We start from the raw sequence: 25,709 nt of genomic DNA on the forward strand, positions 1-25,709 counted from the left end.
ATTGCACATTTTTGTAAACTCTGAGTATATTACATTTGCATATTTATCATGTCAGCGTTTCTGAAATGGTGTAGTTCAGATTACACGTATGTGAGATTCTCGTCAGGAGTTGGTATGTATAGCGGATGATGTTGTTTGAGACCAACAAAAGCTGTTTTTAACAGGAGTTCGGAACAATTTCAGCCATGTTTAGAGCGACCAGAGTGAAGATTTTAAACTAGATTATGATCTTTTCTTAACCCATATCAAGTGGTTTTTGTGCCTGAACATACACATATCATTAACTCCAGCATTGGCACAACATGAAATAATATCATTAGCTACTCTTGTCGTTGCTATAGTTATGGTGTGAAATCCACCATCTGCTTGAGTTAGAATAATTTAAAAATATACATATTTCTTTTTATAATTTATGATGTGGGCTTCCCTCAAGTCCTCTTCCTCTAAAAATATGTTTGACTACGAGAACGTCTTCGTCAGTGTGGAAACTCGACTTATCGGGAGTTTATGAATCTTTTCTGATTGAATTATTATATCTGACAGGAAACCACATTAAAGAAAATCATTTCCTCTTTGTGTCTTTCAGTGGTTTGGTGATCTGGTGACTCCGGTGTGGTGGGAGGACGTCTGGTTGAAAGAAGGTTTCGCTCATTTCTTCGAGTACGTCGGCACCGACTTCCTCTTCCCAAAGTGGAACATGGTGAGTAAACGGTTTCATTCATGTTTGTCACACTCATTAATCTCTCTATGACAGGCCACTTAGTTAGAAAGCTAGAAACGCCTGTTGTTTCTTTTTTTGCCTTAGTATTTTTTTATTTTTATTATTTGCTTCAGATCTTTTACTGACAACAAACAGAAAAAGAAAATCTTTCAGTTCAGCATGTTGAAGAGCATTCAGATATTCTGGACGTCCGTCCTATGAAATTACATTTTTCTGCCCTTCTGATGGTTTCAGCTGAGTCAGAATTTCAGCTCAAGGCTGCAGTCGGTCAGACGTGTATCTGATTTTATTTCAGAGTAAAACATTAAAAAGTCTCCAGACACCAAACACAACACTGGTAGAAAACCTGACTTGAAAAGAAAAAGCGGAGATCTTTTCCAAAAGATAAAAACAAACCTGCTCAGGAGTCTCTCTGTGTCGAAAGGTTTTATTGGTGACGTTTGTGTTTTGGCAGACAATAATTCCCGATGGAAACTGTTGACAGAGAGGTCGGAGGATTATCCAGAGGAACTGGGACACTTTTTGTGAACGCTTCGAGTAACATAAACAAAACTCCATTCAGCTGCTTTGTGCTGAGGTGGTGGCAGAATAAACCTGAAAATATCTCCATTCTTAGATTTCACCACACAGGAAGAAAAAAAAGTTTTTCTGAACCAACCTTTTAAAAATATTTTATTTTATATTTTTCTTATTGTTAACAAATCTCGAGTGCAGTCCAAAACAGTCTCTTCGTACTTCAGACTTTCTGTCTGTGGCTTTCAGCTCCAAATGCATTGGTTCCTACTGCAGATGTAAATCTTTAAACACATCTCAAAAATATACATGAACATGTACACAACATGAATAAATTATAGTCTGTCTTCAATAAAACATGACAGGAGTGCATTGGATTGAATAGTATTTCTATTATTCAACAGACCAGGCTGCTGCTGTTCTGTAATGTTCTTAATGCCGACAAATAAATACCATTAAAAACAAAAACATTTTATGAATGAAATCTGTAATTTCCTCAGACAGCTGCTCACTGTATCGAACAAACAGGAGAAAACATTTGTCGGAGACTATTTTCAGCGGCGGATTAATCCACATTTGGTGGTCTAGTGAGTATTTGTGTCAGCAGGACGGTGTGTGTGGGATTGAGACAAAATAAAGTACAGTGTGTGTGCTGCTACTAAGTAACACACACACTTATGTGCTACTGATGCACATTTAAAGATGCTTAATTCCCCAAACAAAAGATAACACAGCAAGCCTGAGAGCCTTACTGCTTTATATTCCATTATAGTTATATATTTTTTGAATAGTCACTTGGTGCTTGAATTTTGTTTTTTCCCTTACACAAACAAAGACATTTCCACCAAACATTGGTGCATAAGAATTTCCCAGAATGCAGAAAATAAAGTATTTGATGCTTGAAATGTCCTATTCCCCTTTTCCAGCAAAGTTAGCACACAGTTTTTTTAAACACAGATAAACCCGCTAAAAATAGGCCATAGACTGTTTTCCCATTGCTAGTAGACCAGAGCTGTGTACACGGCTCTGCAGCAGATGAGTTTGCCTTTCTGTGTGTGTGTGTGTGTGTGTGTGTGTGTGTGCATGTGTGTGTGTCTTGTTTTTTTGTTTGGTGTGTCATGTTCGATGTCACAGACAAGCCAGAGACCAGGTAAACAGCAGCATGAACAGAGGTCTGTGAAAACTTTACGCTGGTTACTTCTCTTTATATATCTCTTACATATTCAGTCTCTCTTTCAAACTCGGTGCAGACTAATGTGGATCGATGTTTGAGCGCTTGGGCGGAGACGTAATTAGTGTCGGTTATGGAGCTGAAATTAGCGTGTTCATGCAAGTGATCCATCAATGCCAATCACAGCCGGAGGCGATAAATACCCATTTAACCAACATCAGTCTTAATCATAAGTATTAAAAATTCATTAATTTTCAGAATTTTAACCCTTTAAATGCCAGGTTTTTGTCAGGATGCCACTTTTTTAGATGATAAAAAAATGAATATTTTTCAGTATACTACATGCAAAGTATTTTTATTGTTGTTATTATCACAGTCTTGGACGTGTGATTTGCAGCAACATTGATTGTGACGGTGCAGCTGGTGGAAATAGCATGTATTTTCTCTATATTCCACATATGATAAAAAAAACAAATTATGTCATCAGGTGCAAAAAAAGGATGAAATTACATTCCAAATTACAAGGAAAAAGCCCAGACTGACACGCAGAAATAATACAGTGCATGTTTTTATGCTTTGATGGCTGCGGGATCAGAAGTTGCAGTTTGAATGGGTTTCAATGGAGCATTTTTTTCAACAGTGTGAATGTAACACTTCTCTTCACACAGTGTATTTTAGACTTATTGTAGGAGCTGAGCTGGAAATCCCAAGATTGAACAAAAATGCACAATCTTGCCAAAATGTATGACATATGCATGAACGCTACTGAAATTATCAGTGAAGAATAAAAAGGGCGTAAAATGTGCCACTCAGTCCCTAAGGGTTAAATGTTTTTTTATCAGTTGAGTGAATTCTCCTTCTGGCGATAAATGAACAAAATGAGAATGTTTGAAACAAATCCTTCTAAAGATCTGTCCACTGCTTGGTTACTATCTTGTATCTCTTTGTTGTATAAAACTTTACATAACCTCTAAAACCATTTGGACATTGTTTGTTTACAAGACAAAAGTTAAAACTGTCTTTTGAGGAGGAGGAAGTCCTGACTCCTCCTGAACTTTTCCACCTTCTTCCACTCGCACGGATCGATATCTGATTCCTCTCCTTCTAAAAGTGTTTTCCTGCAGATGATATTCAGGATTGTTATTTTATTCTGCTCGTGGTTTGAAAACAAATTGATGCAGCGAGTGAGTCAGCTCTAAACACAATAAAATTAGAAATCTTTCTCAAATTTGCTCAAAAAGTCGCAGACCTCCCGTCCTCCCCCCGTCTGACAAACTCGATGAGAACTTCTGAGAAACAGTGAACGCTGCACAACTTTAAATTACAGCACACACACACTTCCTCCTGCTTTGTTTCTGCCAAAGTACGTTGTGATTTACTTCCAATAGAGAAACGTGTTACACCAAAACACCTTATCTCCCACACGCACACACAGTCTGCTTCTGAGCGACATGGCATTTTTAAATCCCTGTTACTGTGGTTCTGCACGGCTGGACGCTTTAATAGAAACAAAGTGTTTCTCCAATAACCAGCACAACGATGATAAAGCGGTCTGTTCCTGATAAAGCAATTTATTTATAATACAGGTTTTTATTTAAAAAGCCGTTTCCATCAGCAGTGAGTCACAGCCGGCGCTGCAGGGAGACGAACACAACGCAGCAAACCAGAAGGAAATACGCCGCCGAGCGTTTCAACCGACCAATCAATCACTCAGCCAATCAGGTCGCATTACATCGTTCCACAGCGGAGTTGTTGGGATCATTTGGAGCGGGGTTGTATGAGGTACTTATACATAAACAGCATATTACTTACACTAGATGTCACAATCTCAATTTAGAGAAGCAGGATTAAAACCACAGAGGCCAGTCAATATGCTGCTGTGGACCGAGGCAACAGCAAAATGTGTTTTAACAACCTAAAAAAATCAGTGTCAGTTTAACTTTAACAGTCACACTAAGAAATGCCTTTGCAAAAATTATACAACATTTTAGATCGTAGAATAAGTTAACAAAGTGCATCATTTTATAAAGAGAAAACAAATATTCATCGCATAATGGATTGTAAAAAGTGGAAAAGTCAATGAAATATAAATTTAACTTCATGCGATAATCACATTAAAATAAATAGACAAAAATAAAAATGAATCTTGATCTGTTCATCTAAACAAAAAAAAGTTAGTATGCCTTAAAATGCCTTAAATTTCTGAGTGTGAAAAGATGAGTTGAATCAGTACAAAATTACCTCAACTTGTTTTCTCAAATCGAGTCAAATTAGATTTTTAAGGCAGCCTGCACAAACGTTTTAAAACAAATAGTTTATTTTTACACTTTGGTTACTAAACTGTAAAAAGTAACATGAAAGTTTTCGGTGGTTACTTCATTTTATATATTGCATACTATATTAACTACATTTGGATCGATGTTTGACCGCCGCTCTGGTCGTCATTTCATGCAGGTGTGAAGTTTTGCCTTTCCCTTTATATTAAAAAGCCAGGTGTTGGTGGACGTTAGCGAGCTTTTTGTGCAGAGGAAAACTGCCTTAGTTTGTTTGTGTTATTGTGTGACTTTGGCATTTAAAATGGCTTCAGTTCAGAGTCACCAAATTCACACAAAAACACTGAGTAACTGATCAAAGCCGTGACGGAGCAGCAGCTCTCTGAAGTAACCTTAAGTGTCACACTGCATCATTAACGCTACATGGAGCCATACAGGGAAGATCAGAGCTGAAGGAAAGCCTTTAAACAAAGAGTTTACGAAAAAAACAATTGCTGAAACTAGACCACATATGCCATAAATACTAACAAATAGACACGAAAAAAATCACCTAACAGCTTCTACACGCAGCTAAACAAACCAAACAGGATCACACCACTTCAGCACTCTTATATGTTCAGTGGACGACCACATTTAGTGTCAGTTTCTTTTCTTTAAGTCTGTTCACGACAAAGAACAGCGGGTTTGTGTTTGCATCTGTTTGGGTGAGTCATAAAAGCAGCTGAGCAGCCACCTGAGGAGCACATTCCCAACCCAGGACCTCCTCCTGTTCAAGCTTTTCACCTGGAGGGAGGTGAAAATGTGCACGTCGGTCACCTTTTTAAGCAGCTCACACCCATTTGAATAGAGAGGCAAACTGGCCGACACACCTGTGGGCTAAGAGTTGATTTGTAAAACAAAGAGTGGTTTTTAAACAGTCATGTTTAATTTGCAAGTGTCGTACAAACAAGTCAAATGAAAATAAAACAGTAAGAAATATGAAGGTAGGATTATTTCTACAGCCGTGGTAAAACATTTAATTTGTTTTAATTGAAATACCAAATACAATGTGTTTTTCTATGGCGAGCAAGAGACATAATATTTGTTTTGTATGGACACAATAGAGCAGTAATGAGGGACTGACCCAAATTTGACCTCCACACAAACACAACAGCTGTGGTGGAAATTAACTGTAAACTAACTGAAATTAATTTAACTGCAATACGAGGTACCTAACTTATTATTTTCTACTTTTTTCAGTAAATACACCAAACTTTCCACTTTTATTCCAATCCATATTCTGGAGGTTTTCATAGAAAAGTTTTTTTCATATATTATTAACTATCTTATTGATATTAAATTTTATTTATAAAACCAATGAAAAAAATGCATATTTATTTGCTAGTGATTTCATCTGAGTAAGTTTCAAGGTTAAACATTTTACCCTATCCACCTGTAGTGTCTTTTTTTTCTATTTTCTTTTTTTGGGGGGGGTCAAAAAATATTTAAAATTTTTACAATACATATCTTTAAATGCTATTTTTTGCGAAATATTTTTTATCATACTGAGCGAAAAATCTCCACTTTAGTCTTACTTATATACACCAAACTTTCCAGTTTCCTACAAGACGCTTTGTCATATATCATTAATTGCTTGATTTATATGAACATTTAAATTCTAAAAGCAAGGCAAAAATCACTTTTTTTTCTTTTTTAACTACTGACAGTGTTTTTTGATTTCTTATTTTTTTATTTTATTTTATGGAGATAGAAAGAAAAAGATATCCAATATTCCCTTGGTACAAACCTCTTGGCTTTATTCAGTATTTCGATTAATGTTATGGAAATGTATGCAAATATGTGCATATTTCTGTGATAATGTTTCATGTAAGTAATCAGCTGGATAAGTTTCAAGGTGTATCTATTGGTTACATTTTTTACCTTATTCACATGTGGTGTCCCCTGAGTACTTCCTCTCCCACCATCGACAGCAGTAACAAAGTGCTTATATCACGTATTAATTTATCAATAATAAGAGCTGAGTACTAGTAATAACATTGTGTTTTTACTCAGTAATTGGAGTACCATTTCCAGCGCAGCACACAGCATTACATCAGTTAATCTGCTGAATACAAAGAGGCAGAGAGACGGCAGGTCAGAGGTAAATGACAACAGATAACTGATGGGAAACAAACAGACTTGGAAAATATGAAATATTCATGTTTTATAGAGAGCAGAGAACAATCAATATTCCTCCTCTCCTCTCATCTCTTGACACTTACCCGTCAGCGAGAGAAGAGTGTATTCAAATCATTCTCCATTTTTCAAAGTGGGTTTGCAGTCGGTTTAACCCCCGGGTGGGTTTACCCAGGGGTTAATCATCTATCCTGGTAAATGTCATTTTATCTGACGGATCTCGGACATGTAGAGAGCCGTTTATGAGGAAAAACCGACAAAAATATCCTGTAAATTCAATAAAACTTCAATATTTGCATTAAAGATAAATTGGAGGATTTTCTTTTTTACACACAACAAATCCCTTAAAACAGTGTGTGTATCTGTAGTCTGGTATATGTGGCGCGCTCAATCGGAATCAGTCGGATGTCTCATTACTAGATAAACGGAGATTTATGGCAATTTTTCGTAAAAAAAAGGTCTCGGCTTTCACAATATGAAACTTCTTTTGCCGCTTGTGGATTAATCCGTTGCTGAAAATAGAGCAGTCACAATTTCGGCCTATTTATTTGATTAAAAAGTACAGATAGCAATTTATTGTTTGTTTTCTTGTTTTTCTGGGATTTATTGACAATAACAAACATATATAATATCTGTGGCCTTCTCCTTCAAACAGCCGTGGTCAGTGATTTTGCAACATTACCCACAATTTTCCATACGGCTATACATCCCTCGTCTCCAGGGAAAAGAGTAGCAACATAAAATCAGAAGGATTTTGGTAAATAAAGCCATTCATTGCAGGATTGATTGCACAATAACTTAAGTTTAGGTGAACTGCAAGAGAGGAAAAGACCTGTGGGGTTACTTAATCTATTAAATACATAAAACCAAAAGGGAAGTCCTGACTCAGAGTTTTTAAAGGTCTTACATACCTGCTGTAACCCGGAGAAAAGGGAAATGCTCCTAAAAAGTGTGCATGTATCCACTAAAACTGGACCTGGATCAGCCTCCACGTAGTTTATTAACAGATGAATGAAAAGCAGTCTGAGGCTGTAACAACAAAGATATGTAAGGAATCAGTGGCATCTTCAGGCCTGGCTGTCCGAGGCTTCAGCCCTGAATTTTTTATAAATTGTCCCGGATTGAAATATGTGTGTTGATCCTCCCAAAAGCTACAAATGATTTTTCCTTGAGCCTCCCAGGGTGACTGAAAAATGCATGAAGTGTTCGTCCCACATGATGTGTTCAAGGACCTGAAATGTGAAAATCCAGTGGTGGTTTCTGTTTTGACAGTTTGTGGCTACAATAAATAATTGAATTTTGGAGATTTTTATTTTGGTTTTGGTTTTTTAAAAATCACCCAAAAATTTCAAAGAAAAAAAAATGCCAAAAAGTTTTTAAGAAAAAAAATCGCCACGAATTTTAAAGGACACAAATTCCCCACAAAAATTTAAAAGAAAAACTAAATCACCATTTTTAAAAGAAAAAATAATACAAGATCCTCCCCAGTGCTTTAAAAAGAAATTTTCTCCTTTTTCAACACCTCCGTCCCTCTTATTAGTAACAAACACTCTAATAATGATAAAAAGCCCTGCATCTAATAATCTCTAACTTCATCCATAATTGTACTTAAATGCGCTTTGTTAGATTCTGTCACTTTTGACAAAAATACAGACTATTTTTCTAACTCTAGTCAATACAGTTTTAATGATAGCCATTAAAATTAAGTATTTTGTTTCACCTCAGTGCTAATCACTAACAACTATTAATATTTTTAACACCACAAGTCATAATGAAAGTTAAAATAATGCCGGACCCCCTGCAGAGGTCGGGGCTCTGCCCCTAATGTCCTTAAATCCTGGAAACGCCCCTGTAAGAAATATATGTTGCTATTAACTTTATGGCAAATTCATAAACGCTTGACAAATATCAACTGTATCGTTTCATCTGGTAACAAAGTGTGACTCATCAGTATTGTTACAGTGACAGCTCCGAGTTTAATAAAGCCGTTAAACTGTTGACCTAAACTATATTTGATGTGCGACACCTGCCAGGCAGTGAATTAGTATTCAGTGTTACACAGAGAGAGACACGTCTGTCATCCGGACAAGTTTAAATGACGCTGAAATAAAGAGGAGGAGGGGAGGAGGGGAGGAGAGGAGGAATGACGGGGTGGATGTGGAGGAGGATGGAGGGTGGAGACGAGCAGACGTTTTAAAGTTCAGCAGCTGCTTGTGAACGCAGCCCCGTCCCTCCATCTGCGTGTGTGTGTGTTTGTGTTTACACTGACTGTTGGCCCATTAGCTGTCCTCCACATGTGGGTCCATCTGGTTCATAATGGCCATATGGACCAGATGGACCCCCTCTCTCTCTCTCCAGGTGACTTAAAGTCTCTGTTAATTAGAGCCGATGTCTCATTTAGTCTGATTTCGACTCTTTTAATTTCTCACAGAGAAATTTTCATCCAAATGTGCCATTTAACTAATTAACTAATAGTGTAATTTGCGGCGGAGCCCCTGATTTTGTCTGTTTACCTCTTTCTGTCTCTGTTAGTGTTGACTCTAAAATAAAAGCAGTCTGTCTTTACCCAGGAGTTAGCCAGATCCTTTGAGGAGGGATCAGTCCAAGAAAACATTCAGGAATTCGTCGGGTTCGCTTCCTTCAGTCCCAGAAAGGATTTATTTCAAAACAAACAGTTTATGTGACACATGGTTTTTGTTCATTTACAGTCCCAGCCACTCTGAAGTGCTGCTCCCAGCTGGAGGCTCTCTGGCTGTGAGCCGGCTGGAATCCAGTTTCCAGCTATTATTCAGTCCCTCCAGGGTTGCGCCGGCTTTTTTGGGGATTGCTGCGGCCTAAAATGCCAGCGATGACAATGATTCCACGGCAGCTTCTCTCAAAAAACTCTGATGCATGATGCAATTTTTTGTAGGTGTTTTTGCAATGAAAATAGAGGACAATTTGAAGGCGACTTCTTGTAGTGAGAATAAAAACGCACTTTTGAGTTTGTGATTCGTACACCGAATAATTCTTTCAGCAAAGATCTCATGAAACAGCCTCTGTTGTGGTTTCTGGTCTTGTCTTTTTTCAGCTGTTTTCAGCAAATCTTAGTGATTTTTTTTGTGGCACAAAAGTGTTTGTGTTCCACCTCAGTGTTGCATGCAGTAACAGTTTAGTTGCTGTGACCGGTCTTTCGCAGTAATTTTTGTTGGTAAATGTTAGACGTTTTTGTCATACACGTCTGCATTTTCACAATCAGAAACAAGGAAGTGAGTTTGGTGATGTAATGGGAGGGACGGATATTGTTGTATCGTTGTTCCTTATATTATGTTACTGGCAGCGTTTCAACCTGATGCGTTCAGCAGGGTATTTTACGAACCGACGCAGTCCGTTAGGGTATTATACTACCAGGCCAGGTGCTATCCAGTCGACTAGTGGCTTTTCATACCACTGTGATGGTAGCGTCCGGCTGCGTATCATACTGCTGCGAACGGTGGCATTCTGACCTTAAAACCACCGAAAAAGTAGCAGCATTTGACAATGAGAACGTGCTATACTTTATCCTATATACGTCTATTTTATTAGATCATTCCTTTGGCTTATTTTGTTTATGCATTTGTTTTATTTAATTTCTTTTTGAAGCACTTTGGTCAACGTTTGTTGTTTTCAAATGTGCTCTATAAATAACTCGAACTTGAAAAATTAGATTACACCAAATTTGAAAGAGAGACTGAATAAGTAATAGATGTATAAAAAGATATGTTTTCACTGGCCTCCGTGCTGCTTTCTACAGTTTACTGATCTCTTTTCTGGCTGTTGAAAAACCAAAATAACAAAAAGGCTTTAACTCAAACATTCATCATAACATTTAATAATTATTCCTAACTACCAGCACTTAGAGTGAATATCACTTTTACCTCATTTATATTGTGAATTGGCACAAAAGACTTTTTTCTTTAGTGGTTCTGTTTTGCATCTGTTTGGTGGTGACATTAAAGCAGCTAAACAGCCAACTGTTGAACTCATTTTCACCTCTCCACCCCCCCATTCAAGCTGATCACCTGGAGAGAGGTGAGAATGTGTACATCAGTCGCCTTTTCATGCAGCTCATACCCATTTGAATAGAGAGCCAACCTGGACCAGCACACAGTCAGTGTTGATGTGAGAGAGAAAAAAGACCCACAGAGGAGCATTTTTTTAAAAAATAAGTGTTTATTTTTGCAAACCCAGTGTGAAACCAGATGAAACAATGCAGAAATGAACGTGTGTGGATTGTTGGACGTTTGCTCACTTTCCGCTCGGTCCTCCTTTGTTCTTCACAATCAGTCTCTGCACTTCTGATAAGCCTGTAATGACTTCATTACAGAACTCACGGGTCAGTTTCATCTCCCAGAAGGCCCCTATGGCTCGGACAAGCTGCTGTCTTGTGCGCGGCTTAACCTCCTTTCGGATGAATTCTTTCATTGAGAGCCAAACCAGCTTGATGGGGTTCAGATCCGGTGACTCTGGCGGCGTCCTCACCCAGTTGATTCCCTCAGATGCGATGCAGGCTGCAGCGGCGGTGTGCTTTGGATCATTGTCCTGGAAAAAGCGGTGTTGTAACCCAAAATGCATCCTGATGTACGGTGCTGCAGCTGCTCTGATGATGTCGTTCTCAAAGTATTGTCTGTCCATGCTTCCCTCAAAGATGACCATTGGCCCCGCGCCGTGTCGGGATATCATTCCCCAAACATGGAGCTTAAAGGGATGTTTTCGCTGTGATTTGGCAACAAGGTGGCCCTTCCTGCGGAAACAGAGCTTGGCATCCTGCTCCAGAGTCACTGTTGTTTTGTCTGTAAACAGCACGTCGTGCCACGTCTCCCCAGACTCGAGCCACTGGAGAGCTTGCTTCAGTCTCGCCTCTTTGTTGAGCTCTTTTGTAATCTTGCAGGTGGTGGGCTTTCCGAATTTCCACCCCAGATTCCTGCGGGCGCGACGCACGCTGGTCAGACTAAGCTGAACACCAAAATCTGCTTCAATTTTCTGCTGCAGAGCTTGAGCCTTCATCTTATTGCTGCTCTTGGTCACTTCATCGATGGCCACCAGGATGTTACTGTGGGAATCAGAAAAAACATCAGACAAAGAAACACATTTCATACACAAAGAAAATCTCTCCAGCTGTTTCAGAGACTGTCAGTAAAACTCCACTGTGGTGAGACTAGTTCCTTTTACCACTAGTTTAATCCTTTGAAACCTGAGAAAATTGCTTGATTTCTTTTAAAAATATGTAAAGACGGCAATGAGCAACTTAACAAGAAATGACCAAAAATTCACAAGAAATTAGTAAAAAGTTACAAGAAAATTACCTGATATTATGGGGAAAGGAGGTGTGGTTTAAAAATACAGAAAGGAAATGACCTGAAAAAATAAAATAAAATAATAATAACGTATTTCTTGTAACAATTGTAATAATTATTTTTTTTATTCATAGTTTTTCCTTGTTATTTGATAATTTCTTAATGATCCCTCTCTCTGTCTGTCTCTGTTATTTTCTTGTCACCTTTTACTAATTTTCTTGCATTTTCCGGGATATTTCATGCCAAGTTGCTTATTGCCGTTTTTCCCCATATTTTTGAAAGAAATCAAACCAATTAGTTCAGTGGTCAAATTTTTACATCTGAATGCAGCACAAGAAAATTGATGTCAATCCATCTTTCAAAGGGTTATTTTGCCTCGCTTCTTTGCAAAACTTAAAATCACAAAATCAGGGTATGTGAGTTTTCTCTCCTTTAAGCCGGCAGCAGAGGTAATAACAGCGCTGAATTGGCTTCTGAGTAAAAGAGCCTGATGGGACCATCGATGGGACGGGTGTGACATGTTAATAGTGTGTTATGTGTGCGACCCTCTGCGTGAGATTTAAAAAGCGGAGAGCAGTTAGCAGCTTACTCAGAGATAAACAGCAGCTGAAAATGTCCACAAATTGGCAAAATAAAGAGGTCCAGGAGCTTATTACTCTGCAATCAGAGAACGAGATCGGCAGCCATGTAACAGATGGTAGATGATTGTTACTGCCGTGATGTACGAGATACTGATGTGCTATTCAGGCCCGTCATGCTTGTTTTGCTTCCATGATGCCAGCATGCTGTCTAAAATCCCAGCAGCATAATGCAGACATTCTTTGGTTCTGTATAATAATGCAAAAAATGGACTTAACAGTGGACTGCTAGTGTTTTCAAACAGTTTAAACTCTTTTGGCTACTCACTGGTGCAGTTTCCTCGGACATGAGTGGCGTGGTTGTCTCTCCTTGAAGTGATATCTCACAGTCCTCAGCGACACTTTGATGCCCAGATTGGCAAAATGCTGCTGGATCTCATGTGCTGATTTTCCACTCGCTCGCATGAGACGAATCTGTTGGGAGCTCTCTCTGTTGATGTGCGTCATCTCTGCTGTCTGTGGTGAGGCAGGTCAATGCTCCTCTTATAGAGCACACAGAGTGGGTGTGTCCAAACAAGTTTGCCACAGGTAGCCTAACCAATAAGAATCAAGCTTTCTCCTCCTAAACGACAGTCCCTCCGTCCCCCTCTGTTGTGTTAATAACTTGTAAATTTGATGTAAAACAAAAAAAAAAAAAAAAAAACAGTGATCCTGAGAAGGTATTAGTTGAATAGGTGTTGATTTTCATTTTATAGAGAATTTTGCCTCTAAAACACAATGTGAATGTAAATCAGTTGTGTTAGTCCAACTAAAACTGGACTTTTAAAAAACAAGTTAATATGTTAGTCCAACAGATATCGGACCAAGTCTAATTTCTTGAACTCGGACTAACACACCCAGATAATGTGATTGGTTGAATTGGTTGAAGTCGAGCTATTCCATCATGTAAACACTTCAGGACCTAAACTGGACTCAGTGCTCTGCGTGTGCTCCCTGTCACTGCTTATGAGGTTATACTTATATATATATATATATACTTATACTTTTTTTTAACATCACAGCCCAGCTAAATGTAGTACAGTCCAACAACAGCGGCACAGAAGCTAAGCAATGGACTGCTGTGGATGGGGCTGTTCTGGGAACTAAAAGAAAACTTGCTGCTGCAAATGTGACTGAATTGAATCAGTTGCATTGTACCATTCTCAGAGTGTTTTTAAAACCAAAAATTGCTAGCTGGGTACTCGGACAAGGACAGTAGTCCAATCAAATGGCCTACTTAACTGTGCATGTAAACGAGTGTCTGTAGCAAAAATCCCCCTCTGTGCTTATTTCATGAAATGAATGAAGTGTATCAAGATAAGGTATGAAAGAAAATTAAGTGCTTTGTTCAGGCGTTACACAGAAAATTGTACTCAGAGTAACAAAAGCCCTTTCACTCAGACTGCGGGAGGCTGGGGTACCTGTAAGGATGACAAACCGATGGCCCATTAAGTGCAAACAAAAAGGTAGACTCTAATGCTAATGATGTTTTCAGCAAGAAGCAGAATACAAGAGAGTTCAACTCTGCAGTCGGCTTCACAGAATGCTGCTTTTTGAGTAAAAACACATTACACTGTAAAGACCAGCACCACATCACAAACATCTCAGAGAAGCACTGAACTAATCTGACCAATAATTACACAGCTTCTCAAACATTACAATATAAAATCAGCGCATGTAATTATTAAACGTGTGGACGAAAAAGAGAGAGAACAGGCTGCACAGGTGAGATTATACATTTAATAAGCATGAGCTTATTCTTTTTGGGGGTACTGTTTCAGTCAGTGTTGCCTGATTTCATTGCAGCTTTTCTTAAAAATTCTGATAGTGAAAATGGAAATTGCATATTATTGGCATGTTATCCTCGTTGTTTAGTTTTATTTTTTAATACATAGTAACATGAATCCAAATTAATTAATTAACTAATTTGCCTTTTGCAACAACTCCTCTATCTAAAAGTGGATTTTATGCTGTCACCCACCTGAAAAGCAAGTAGAAGTCAAGAATGCATCCTGATACTAAAGCCCCTTTTCTGCTGTACAAAAAAAAACACCAAATCCACCCACAACTGTCTTTTTAACGTAATGGGAAAGGTTATAATCAGCACTCACACTCTGATCAAATGACTCTGCAGTAGTCACAGGTGTTTATTGGCTCTGGCTCTGATCGTCACTGATGGAAACACAACACCCGGGTGAACATGTTGATTTTAGCCCCTTAACCTGCGTAATGCCATGACGGGCTGCGACTAATTACCATCCATCTCCACCTAAGCTGCGGTCAAACATCAATCCAAATTAGTCTGCACAGAGTTTGGAAGACAGACTGAATAAGTAAGAAAAATATAAAAATTAGTTTCACTGGCCTCCATCCATGCTGCCTAAAAAGGTACGATGGCTCTCTATGGAGTCCCTGCTCTCTCTCTCCTTTGACCAAGATGTCCTTGTACTGAAAAACATTGAAGAACTTGTGAGTTTGATGTGAGGGACTGCTGTGATTAAAGTGCAGTGATTGGTCAAATTTGCAGAAATGTTGCGGTGAATCAACAAAATTGCAAGGTTGTGCAGAATTCACAGTAATTGCATTAATTGTTGCAACAGTGGCCTCCACAGTATCTCGGAGGGGCTTAAATCTACAGCCCAAACACCACTGGTATTGTCTTGTACTCGGCCGATTAGATGTGTCGGCACACAGTCCTTTTTACCGCTTTTGTTATGACTGCAAACAACCAGTCCCAGAAATTGCGGTCTCGAAAATGCAGCGGAATCGTCTCTATTATAGTTTTTGATTGAGCTGCTGGAGACGCATTATACCAATTTTGTTAGATTCAAAGAAAATTGCTGTGTATTGTGTTATTGGCTGTAATTACCACACCAAAAAAAAGAGGCAAGGGAACAGAGCGAGAAAGTGTGTCTTACCTGCCAATATAAGTAGCAGATGATCGTTAACACACTTTTACCCGATTTCACCATTTACATTAAATTCATGAAAGAAGACAACAAAAGCATTTTTTTTGATGGTAAACGTGTAAAATTTGACAAAATCAGTGAAGAGTCACCACAGTGTGCTCTTTATTCCCTGAGCGAGAAAGTCACCAGACTCCCCAATTTTCTACATTAAGCTTTTCTTCCGTTAGAAGTATTCCATTTTATAGCGCATATAAATTTTATTGCGTGGCATGTACAATTACCTGAGATTATGCTGATTATTTTGATGATCGTGTAAAAAAAGAAAGACAAATATATAGAAAAATGGACTGATACATTAGTGGATCTCAGATTGATCTTGTGCTTTAACCTATCTGTGCATTCATTGCATCATTGTTGAAACATAGAGAAACAACGTAACTGCTGTAACGTACAAATTTAACATATCCATGGTTTTGCAGAAATGTACAATGCCAACATTTATTGTGGCAATTGTGTTGTTCCATGACAATAACGAGCTCTTAACTTAAAGTATGCACTTTTTCATACACATCAAATATGATCAGAACCGCTGATTTCAGTGAGCAACCATGAAGTCAAATGGTTGCACTACATCTCCAATCATACATAAAGCATTGCTACTGGTTTCAACACATGGTCGCTGTTTACTCACTGAGATTGAACCCCTTTATCACTCTCACACCAGATATTAGACAGGTACATCACCGTTTATCTTCAGGGACGACGGAAAGATAACAGTCTCTGCATCACACATTTAGACCGGCTCCTCTGTTTGTATTCATTCTTAAATTCAGACTACTTACAATTATTGTATTGTTTAACAAGATGAATATTTCATGCAAGTCAGCACAGAGCCACATCTGCCAAGAAGTAGCGTGATCCCAGCAGACACCGGGAAATCACTTTAAAAGAATAAACATCTTTCTGTTGATCCTAATGTTCATTAAAAATGTAATATCTCCAGAAACTTTTGTTTAACTAGATGTAGATTCATGAAAGCCAAATCTACTTAATAAACAACTTTAATCCATGAATTACACAGAGCCACATTGGACCAGACATTAGCCAGATCCCAGCAGATACCGTTAATTAAAAAAAAAGTTCCTGTTCATTAACGACTTAAACTTAATAAGCCAACAATTCTATAGTTTAACAAGATGGAGGTTCATTAAAACCAAATCTCCATAGTAAACACTGTAATCCATGAATTAGACAGAGCCGCACTTCTCCGGATTTAGCCTGATCCCATGGGTAATTTAGAAAGAGCTCGTTACAGCTCAACATGTTTGCAGATGTCTATTAAAACCTTGAAACCAGGAGAGTAGATGAGAGAAGAGGAAATAGGAAAAGGAGTAACGAGAGGAAACAAAGACAAAAGATTGACAACAACAAGGAGAGGAAAGATGGAGGAGCAGAGGGAAAAGGAAAGAAGGAGCACACTTACTAAGAAAGATGATTACGGGGATAAAGCCGGGATGAAGAGTGGAAACAAGAAAAGAAAACAAGATTACAATAAACAAAGATTAACCACACTGATCACACAACTAAACATTTGTTTACAGAACCAACTGTTCCATTAAACAACAGTTTGTTGACCAACTTTGTTTTGCCAAACTTAATTATTGAACTGCAGTCTGGTGAAAGCCGAGCTGGAGGGAAACCAAAGCAAACGCCAGATTCTAAAAATTGCTGTGCAGAGTATTAATCACATTGTTGGGATCACACACCAACATTGTGGGGACATCTGAGTCCCCTAGGTCAAGAGTTAAGTAATTTTACTGTTGTAAACTGAGCTGGAAGAATACCAAATACACTGTAGATTTGTAGACATCATCATGTTGTGAGAACAATTACCTGTTCACACAAATACACTGTGAGGACTCCCAAGCATCTTACTCCTCTGTTGTTTTTGTGGGTTTTTTTGTTTGTTTTTTAAATGTAGACATAGTTTTATGGTTAGAATTAGGTTCAACGTTTGTTAGTGGTTATGGTCAACCTCCAGAGAAATCACGTCAGTACAATGTCCCTATAAGTGACAAAGACAAACGTGTCTTTTCAGGAAAAGCAGCGCTTCTTGACTGATGTCCTCCACGAGGTGATGCTATTGGATGGCCTAAGTTCGTCCCACCCGATCTCCCAGGAGGTGGAGCAGGCGACGGACATCGACCGAGTCTTTGATTGGATCGCCTACAAAAAAGTACCGATCACAGCGAATTAAATGTAATTAATTTATCAGTGTTCATGCTTTCTCGTTACTTTGTTTGAATGTGTGTTTCTCCGTACTGTCTGCAGGGGGCGGCATTGATCCGGATGCTGGCTAACGTGATGGGACAGACGCTGTTCCAAAAAGGACTCAATGTAAGTTCATGTCGTCCTGCAGGTCCAGCTGTGTACACAGAGGTTTTTATATCTGAGGACAACAGGGAGAGGCACAGTTTGGCTTTAATGTGGTTTGTCACCTGGATTCAGACAGAAACTGTGTGTGTGCTCGCGTGTGTGCTCGCGTGTGTGCTTGCGTGTGTGTGTTTAGCAATATTTTGGCTAAACCCTGACAGTTTGGAGCAGACTGAGTATACAGATGGACGGTGAATAAGTGGATTTGGCTGCAGGGGCAGTTTGAGAGGAAGTTTTGCTGTTTTTTTTTCTGCTGTAAAACAATATTTCAATCCAGTTTGACTGACCTGGATACAACCTTTGAGCAGGCACTTTTTAAAGTGTGCTGTGGCTACAATTTGAATAGTCAAAGGACAGATATTTGGTATCCTCAATACGACAATATATTGCTCCATCATCATTGCATCTTTGTAAAACAGACTTTTATTGTCTTTCAGGTGCAAATTGGCAGTAATGTTATAGAGTCACATTTATAGCAGTCGAGCTGAAAAGAAAAGAATACATTTACGCTGTAGTGAAGTAAAAAGTAGTTTACTGGCTCAAAAATATAAAGAGTAGAGGTACAGTTTCAAAAAAGGAACATGAAAAGTACCCGCTCCTTAGAAAAACTACTTTTTTTTTACTCCCATGTGTTTTACTTGTAATACGTTACTACCCGCCGCTGCAATCTCCACCTCATAAGATTCAACACCTCCCGCAGGCGGTGGGTTTCAGAGGTTCGGGGATGTTTGCAGTGTGACAGAAGAACATGAAAAAATAAAATTCAGTTTAATGAGGTACCATAAGTTCCTTGGAATTATGTTTCCAGCTTCATCGCAGTTTACTTAGGGACAAGTTCAAAGTAGAATTCAATAAATTGATCCACTGTGGAGAATGTCGGCGCTGGCTGTTGTACAAAGTGATGAAACATGAATCAGAGAGAAAGCAAGAGGTAATGTGAGGGGACAGGTTCTTTTTTTCTCTTGGCTTTATATTGAGAGTAATAAATTTTTCTCACACACGCAGACCACTGAAAGATACGGCAGATTGTAGAGTAGATAACAAACAACATGTGTGGCGTTCATCACGCGGCGTGCTGCATTATTTAGCGATGTGTAGCTGCTAACCGGCTCTCTGATGCGTCACACTGGTTGATGCTAATGTCTTAGAAACATCAGAAAACTGAGAATGAACTTTGAATTTATTAATACAGAAGTGAGGGAATTTTTATTCACAGAACTGGAGGAAAACTGTCAGCAGTTAATGTAAAAATGATGTCATATGATGTAAGGTGAAAGTGGGTTAAATATAGTTTTTGTTCCCCTGCATGCGTGCACACACACACACACACACACACACACACACACACACACACACACACACACACACACACACACACACACACACACACACTGTCCTGATTTTCCTGCAGAAACTGTCAGTGACCTGGAACACACTGAGAACCAGATTCTATATAAAACACTGCTGATCCAGCAGTGTGTGTGTGTGTGTGTGTGTGTGTGTGTGTGTGTGTGTGTGTTACAGGTCCATATACAATGCTGAACACAACACCACACCACCTATATTAGTTTCAGTCCTTCAGTCGTTCTCTGTTTATTGTTTGTGCAAAAACAAAATAATAGAGAACCGCAGGAATGAGTCATTTTGGTTGGAAGACTGAAATAAGGTCTGTGGTTAACACAAGCTTAAGATACTTTCTCGTTTTGTTCTACGACACAAATTATGAACTCTAAATGTTTGCCGTGCCACGCCGAACACGGCTTTACAGCCTCGTAGTCATGGCGACACGACTTTAGTGTAGTTAGTTATATCTGTAGCATGAGATGGGTTTGGGTAGCGTATCCTGGACACACCTGTAACAGATATTCACGGGCGGACAGGGAGTTTTTAGAGCCTGCAGGTTTCCAGCTGGCTGCAGAAAGCGGCAGATTTGGCTTGTCGATGAACACGTTTGATGTGTCGATGAAGAGTGCAGGTCAAGGATCGTGTCATCTTCACATTTGGGAAAACCGTCCTCATCAGCAGCCAGGAATCTTTCACCTCCCAGCTCTTTATAACGAATGTATTTAAATGAAATTATTATCACTCGCACTCATCTTTATCTCACTCTTATCAGGTGGGTTTATGTGCATCATGCTGCTGTTTGTGTTGCTTTTATCTCAGGTCAGCTTTAGTGAAGGTGAGAGTTATCAGAAACACACACACACACACACACACGGTGCCGTTATCATGTGTGTCATCTCGGTCCAATAAAGAGCTTCTCTTGCCTTATCAACCACCACACACACCATGACACCTGACTGAGAAATCTTCTGTATCGCTGAGGAGCAGATTAGCAGTCTTTCTCTGTAGGTGTTCTGTCTTATCTTGTTCTACTTTCCTCCCATTTCTAGTTTTATTATAAACCCAACCGTCCACCAACCTCACTAAGCTTTTATTACCCGATCCACTGCAGCAAGAATGAGATTTATACCTGCGAAGCACACACACGACGCCAGACACAACCGTCAGTGACCAATACCAGGCAGAAAACGAAGCTGCCGCATCACTGAACCCTTTGAAAACAGAGCAAATTGGCTTGATTTCTTTTAAAACAGAGGAAGAAAGTAATGAGAAACGACAGAACAACAAATGACCCAAGCGTTATTAAGAAATTAGTTTAAACAAAAACACAAGAAAATTACCTGAAAATAAGTTTTAAACAAAGGGAAGTTGCTGCAAAAAAGGGCCTAAAAATTATAATAATTTTGTAACATAGTTTTAAAGAGACCACTAACCCAAACCATGAAAACAAATAAAAAGCAGATACTGAGGATTTTAGGACATTTCTAGGATTTTATGGATTTTTCTAGGATTTTAGGACATTATGGTTTAGCTAGGACCTCTGTCAAGGGTGTGGGGCACTTTTTTTAATCAAGCCGCTCTATTTCCATGCTGTTTTATGCACTTTGGTAAAAGTACAAAAAAACTCCCAGTATGAATCATTTTATTTTTATTGTGAATGTGACTTTGAAAATGTTTGGGGGACAGATTTGCCCGGTGGCATCACTGATATGGAGACTCAGTTTTCCCTCAAATTGTATATTGTGTCATTAATAATTAGTATTTACTAGATGAGTTTCATTACTGCATGATGACAGTATATTGCAAATGCAGAGCTACTGATGTGCTAAAGCTCTGACCTGTTCTCTGTTTTTCTTTCCAGGATTATCTTCTGAGTCACATGTACAGCAACGCAGCCAGAGACGACCTGTGGAGCAAACTGTCTCAGGTAACAATCTGTTCACCTGTCTGAACCACCCCTCCCCGCCCCCGGAGGCTCCAGAGCAGGGCAGTGATACCTCTCACAGTACAGTGTTAGTGCCTTGATCCAGAGCGGGCAGCACCTGCAGTGGGGGAGGCTAAAGGTGATCCAGTCCCTCTGAAGGTCTTGGCTCAGCCCTGATAGCCGGGGGTTAAAACCTGAAACTGCTCCACATTCGTCTCTTTGGGGGTTTGAGACGGACGGGGCTGTTTATTATTTAAGGTAGCCATCCTAATGAAGGCTAGAGAGACGCTCGTTAAGACCAGCTTCATGAGACAGGGCGGCGAGGGAAAAAGTCCTGTTGCCATGGTAACATGACTGACAGGTGGCAGCAAGGCTTGCTTTTCTTGTTTGTCCTGCACGCAGGGAGCTTCAGGAAAAGCGTCTGTTTGATCAGATTCATCTTTGTTAGCGCCGTTCGTCACACTGAGACGGCTCGTTAATGAGCGGCCAGCCAGTCACAGCTCCAATTACCTGAGAGTCAAGTGACTTTGAACTATGTATTAATTAACCTTTTACCAGTTACTGAGGGTGGAGAATGACCTAATTAAAAGAACACATCACCCCTCACATGATCATTCGTGTATCAGCTGTTCACCCTGTGATGAAAACTTTCTCGTATGCCTCCATGGTGAACGAAGTTTTCAAAAACAGAGAAAATTCTTGATGAACTGAGATGAACAGCAGCTACGTTTAACAGCAGAAAAGCGATATCAAAATATCAGTTTACAAACTCTCACACAACTCATGTAGTATAATCCAAGTCTTATTTATCCCCAAAACATGCATTTCACTAAAACGTCACAACTTTAAACTAAACTGAAATTAAAACTTTTCAGTGTTCTCCTCAATGCCAGACTCCACTGACAGAAACAGTAATTTTACCTCTCTGAGCACAGGAGCTGCTAGTCTACTGCTGCCTCATCAGTTAATTAGTTTGTGTTATCGCCTGACTTGACTGAATCCAAATTAACCCTTTATAACACCAAAGTCACATGATAACACAAACGAACCAGTTGATTGAGGCGATGGTGGACCAGCAGCTGCCATGGTCAGTGAGGAAAAAACACTGTTTTTATTTTTGTCAATGGAGTCTGGCTTTGAAGAGGACATAGGTAAGTTACGCTTTTAGTTCAGTTCCCCCGTCTCTGTTTCGGACGTTGTGAGTATACGACTGGATAAAAGACATTTAAATTATATGATAGCTTTCCTGTTCATCAAAAATGTTCTCACTTTTTGGATTCGTCGTTCATGGTGGAGGCATGTGAGAAAAACTTTTTTTTTTCACAAATTCAACGTAACACGCAGTGATTAAATGATAAACTAGTGATGATTTGGGGGATGAAGTACGTCTTTTTTAATCACTGATTGTTCATATTCTTTTTTTTTTTTTTCCCAGGCCATGCGTTCAGAGGGGCGGGATATCGATATTGGACAGATGATGGACAGGTGGACTCTACAGATGGGCTATCCCGTTGTTACAATCAGCAAGAACCAATCCGAGCAGCTCCCCACTCATTACATCACAATTAACCAGGAGCACTTCCTGTACGGGCAGGAAGTCAAGAGCAACAACAGGTTAGAGTTTAACATCTTTTTTACACTGTTAATGTCAGTGCAAATATATCAAGTTTTTCTATTGTTTTGACCTTCAACCTTTCAAATATGGAGCAAAAACTACAAAATGTGTATTAATTCCAAAATTAGTTATTGATTAAAATTATTTAGCAAGTGGTAAAATGTAAAACATTTTTTGTTTACAGCTTCTCTAATAAGTAGAATTCCTTGAAAATTGAGGGTTAAAAATATATGAAGATGTATGACGACTCGACACTTGTAACTTTTGACATAGATACGTCCATATGCGACTGTGATCCAAATGTAAAAAAATGATGGCCCAACAAACTTCACAGAGGTCTTAAAAGGTCCAAATTGAAGGACCAAATTCAAAATGGATCACAGAAATGTGTTTTACGATTTGATTGGACCCGATAATTTAAAAAAATATACATAGAGACACCTAGGAGAGATACCAGCCAAGCTGCAGACCAAGACCCACAAACAACAAAATCCGTTATTTTTTCAGCAAGTCATCACTGAAAAAACAACAGCAGTCAAATGTGGGTGTTTTTAGGTATCTGTCACTGCTTTTCCTCCGGGGATAGTGCCTCAAAAAGTGTTTTTTTTTTTTTTTTTTTACAGTGACACTGCTGCTTTATCAGCAGGGATTGTGCCACAAGAGCGAGATTTATAGCCAAAACATGATCCTTTCCTTTTAGTGCCTAACCACACATGAATTACTATATAATAATGTCTAAATGTGACGTATTTAAGGTTTGCAGAAACGTACAGTGCCAACAGTTATTTTTTTGGTGGTTTTCTTTTCATCTTTGGGATGCTTTCAAAGCGGGCAACAGGAATAAGTAGAAAAAGGGAGAAATTGGCCACTTAGGACATTTGAATAGAAAACAATGCTGTCAAACAGATTTTGCCACTGACACTCACGTGGTATTCAGTTAGGACTCGGTATAAGGCTCTAAGAAAAATTAGTCTGGATCTTGCAGTCTCTCAGGGACACCAGCTGGCCTTTATATATCATATTATTAAGTAATTCACCACTGAGAGGATCCTCCCACAACTCTTTGTTTCACACCTCAATAAGTTTGTCGTGCATTTTCTCCTGAAAAAGCACTTTTCTAGTTTTTCTTCACATTCTTTACCACCTTTACATCATTTATATTTCATTTATATTTGATTCATACTATGTTTTATTCACATCCTTCACAACCTCTGGAGTTTATTCTCTTCGCTGTTTTATCGACCCACTTTCTCCTCCATCAATTCTTCATCAGCTCCTTTCCTCCTTTTTTTTTACCTGTTGTTCACCTCTTTTCTTTTCTCTTTCTTTTCCTTCTGTCATGTCTTTGTACCGTAGCTGACACTTACAATCGCTCTGACCTACTCAGTTTCTCACCAAAAGTTTCTTTACCTCTTTCATTTCACAGCTCCCTCCTCTTCTGTTCCCCTTTTCCTCCTTTCATCTGGAGTCTTTTGTGTTTCACTTGAGCTCCTCTGCTCAGAGTCGCTCCCAAGGTCTCGTCAGCTGATGAACTGAAGGTGTTTGTTGTAGGCGGAGCTGAACTCTTTCTTTTGTGTTAGTTGATTCTTGCGGGGCTGCTTTCCGACACACTCGGTGGTCCCGGGGCGTTCACCAACGCTTGTAAAGAGAAACTGTTGTTGTGCTTTTAGCTGAAGTGTCAGTGGATCGAATCAGAGGCCGCCTCTGCTGTTTGATCCTGCAGAGCTGCGTTCAGCAGCGCGGCAGTGTCCCACAGTGTTACATGCTGTTTACTTAAACTCCTGATTTATTCATTTATTTGCTTTTTTATTTACATGCAGGGAAACAGAGAATTCTTAGAGATACATGAGAAAAAATGAAATAGCACAGGACAGCCTAGGAGCTCTCTCTAACTACCAGTGACACCAAACAGTGGTTGGCCTTTATGTCAGCGCAACACTGTGACTAAAATCCTTGAATACCTGCAAAACTCAAAGCCATACATCTGCCAACAGCAGTCAGTCTTTAGACCTGCTTACAGTACAGTAACTGCTCTTGACACTATTGACCCTCCGATAAAAAGCAGCGTTTTTCCTGCTGTGAATCTATTCAAGGATTTTAAGAACGCTGTGTTCAATAAGGTGGCTTTGATGATTGTGTTTACAGCTGGGAAAGGGCCAGACTGCTACTGTTGATGGTTGATTTTTACACAAGCATCACCGTTAACCCCCCTGCTTTTTTGATTTCTGTTTGTTATTTTGGGGGCATTTGTATGCCCTAATTATTTAATCATAAAAGAGAGATGACTGTAAATGAGAGATACAATGCATGCATCGTTAAGTGCTTCAAAATAAAAAATGCAACACAAAAGCAAAGGTTGACAATATTAGACAATCAAAAAGACATTCTGTGATGAAGAAAATATAAAAATTGAAGGTTAAAAGTACAGAAACAAGTAAGAATAGTAAAAATGAGAGCATTCATATAAAATACTAATTTTAAGAATTACGTTTAAAAGACAGACTAAATAAATAACTGCATCAACTGCAATTTAATAATGTTCACCGAGTCCACATTTTAAAGGGTATTCCATAAGTTTGGAGCATCGTTAACAAAAGCTGGACTCGTGCTTATAATTGTGTATATTAAAAAAAAACATCTGAGAGCTCATGAAGGATGACAAACTTTTAAAACAAGTAAAAGAACCTTAAAATCTGTTC

The 25,709-nt window shown here is 39.0% G+C and overlaps 2 protein-coding genes across 3 annotated transcripts in view; one reads left to right on the plus strand and one right to left on the minus strand.

Annotated features, from left to right (window-relative positions):
- Nucleotides 1–25,709, plus strand: part of trhde.1 (thyrotropin releasing hormone degrading enzyme, tandem duplicate 1) — a 201,330-nt gene that overhangs the window by 137,490 nt on the left and 38,131 nt on the right. For both annotated transcript variants that reach the window (XM_088072648.1, XM_088072647.1), the window contains 5 exons: nt 587–700; nt 17,793–17,930; nt 18,026–18,091; nt 21,333–21,398; nt 22,831–23,009. In XM_088072648.1, the coding sequence (XP_087928774.1) occupies nt 587–700; nt 17,793–17,930; nt 18,026–18,091; nt 21,333–21,398; nt 22,831–23,009 (563 nt within the window). The remainder of the gene's footprint in view (nt 1–586; nt 701–17,792; nt 17,931–18,025; nt 18,092–21,332; nt 21,399–22,830; nt 23,010–25,709) is intronic.
- On the minus strand, nt 11,106–13,729 carry LOC148185848 (transposable element Tcb1 transposase). The gene is made up of 2 exons (XM_088072777.1): nt 13,075–13,729; nt 11,106–11,924 (listed from the first exon to the last, which is right to left on the minus strand). Exons 1-2 carry the CDS (start codon nt 13,251–13,253, stop codon nt 11,120–11,122), a joined length of 984 nt encoding a protein of 327 aa, XP_087928903.1. The 5' UTR covers nt 13,254–13,729; the 3' UTR covers nt 11,106–11,119.

This window comes from Plectropomus leopardus, chromosome 22, assembly GCF_026936395.1.
Source record: "Plectropomus leopardus strain MGB_pleo_1.0 chromosome 22, ASM2693639v1, whole genome shotgun sequence".
Lineage (NCBI taxonomy): Eukaryota > Metazoa > Chordata > Actinopteri > Perciformes > Serranidae > Plectropomus > Plectropomus leopardus.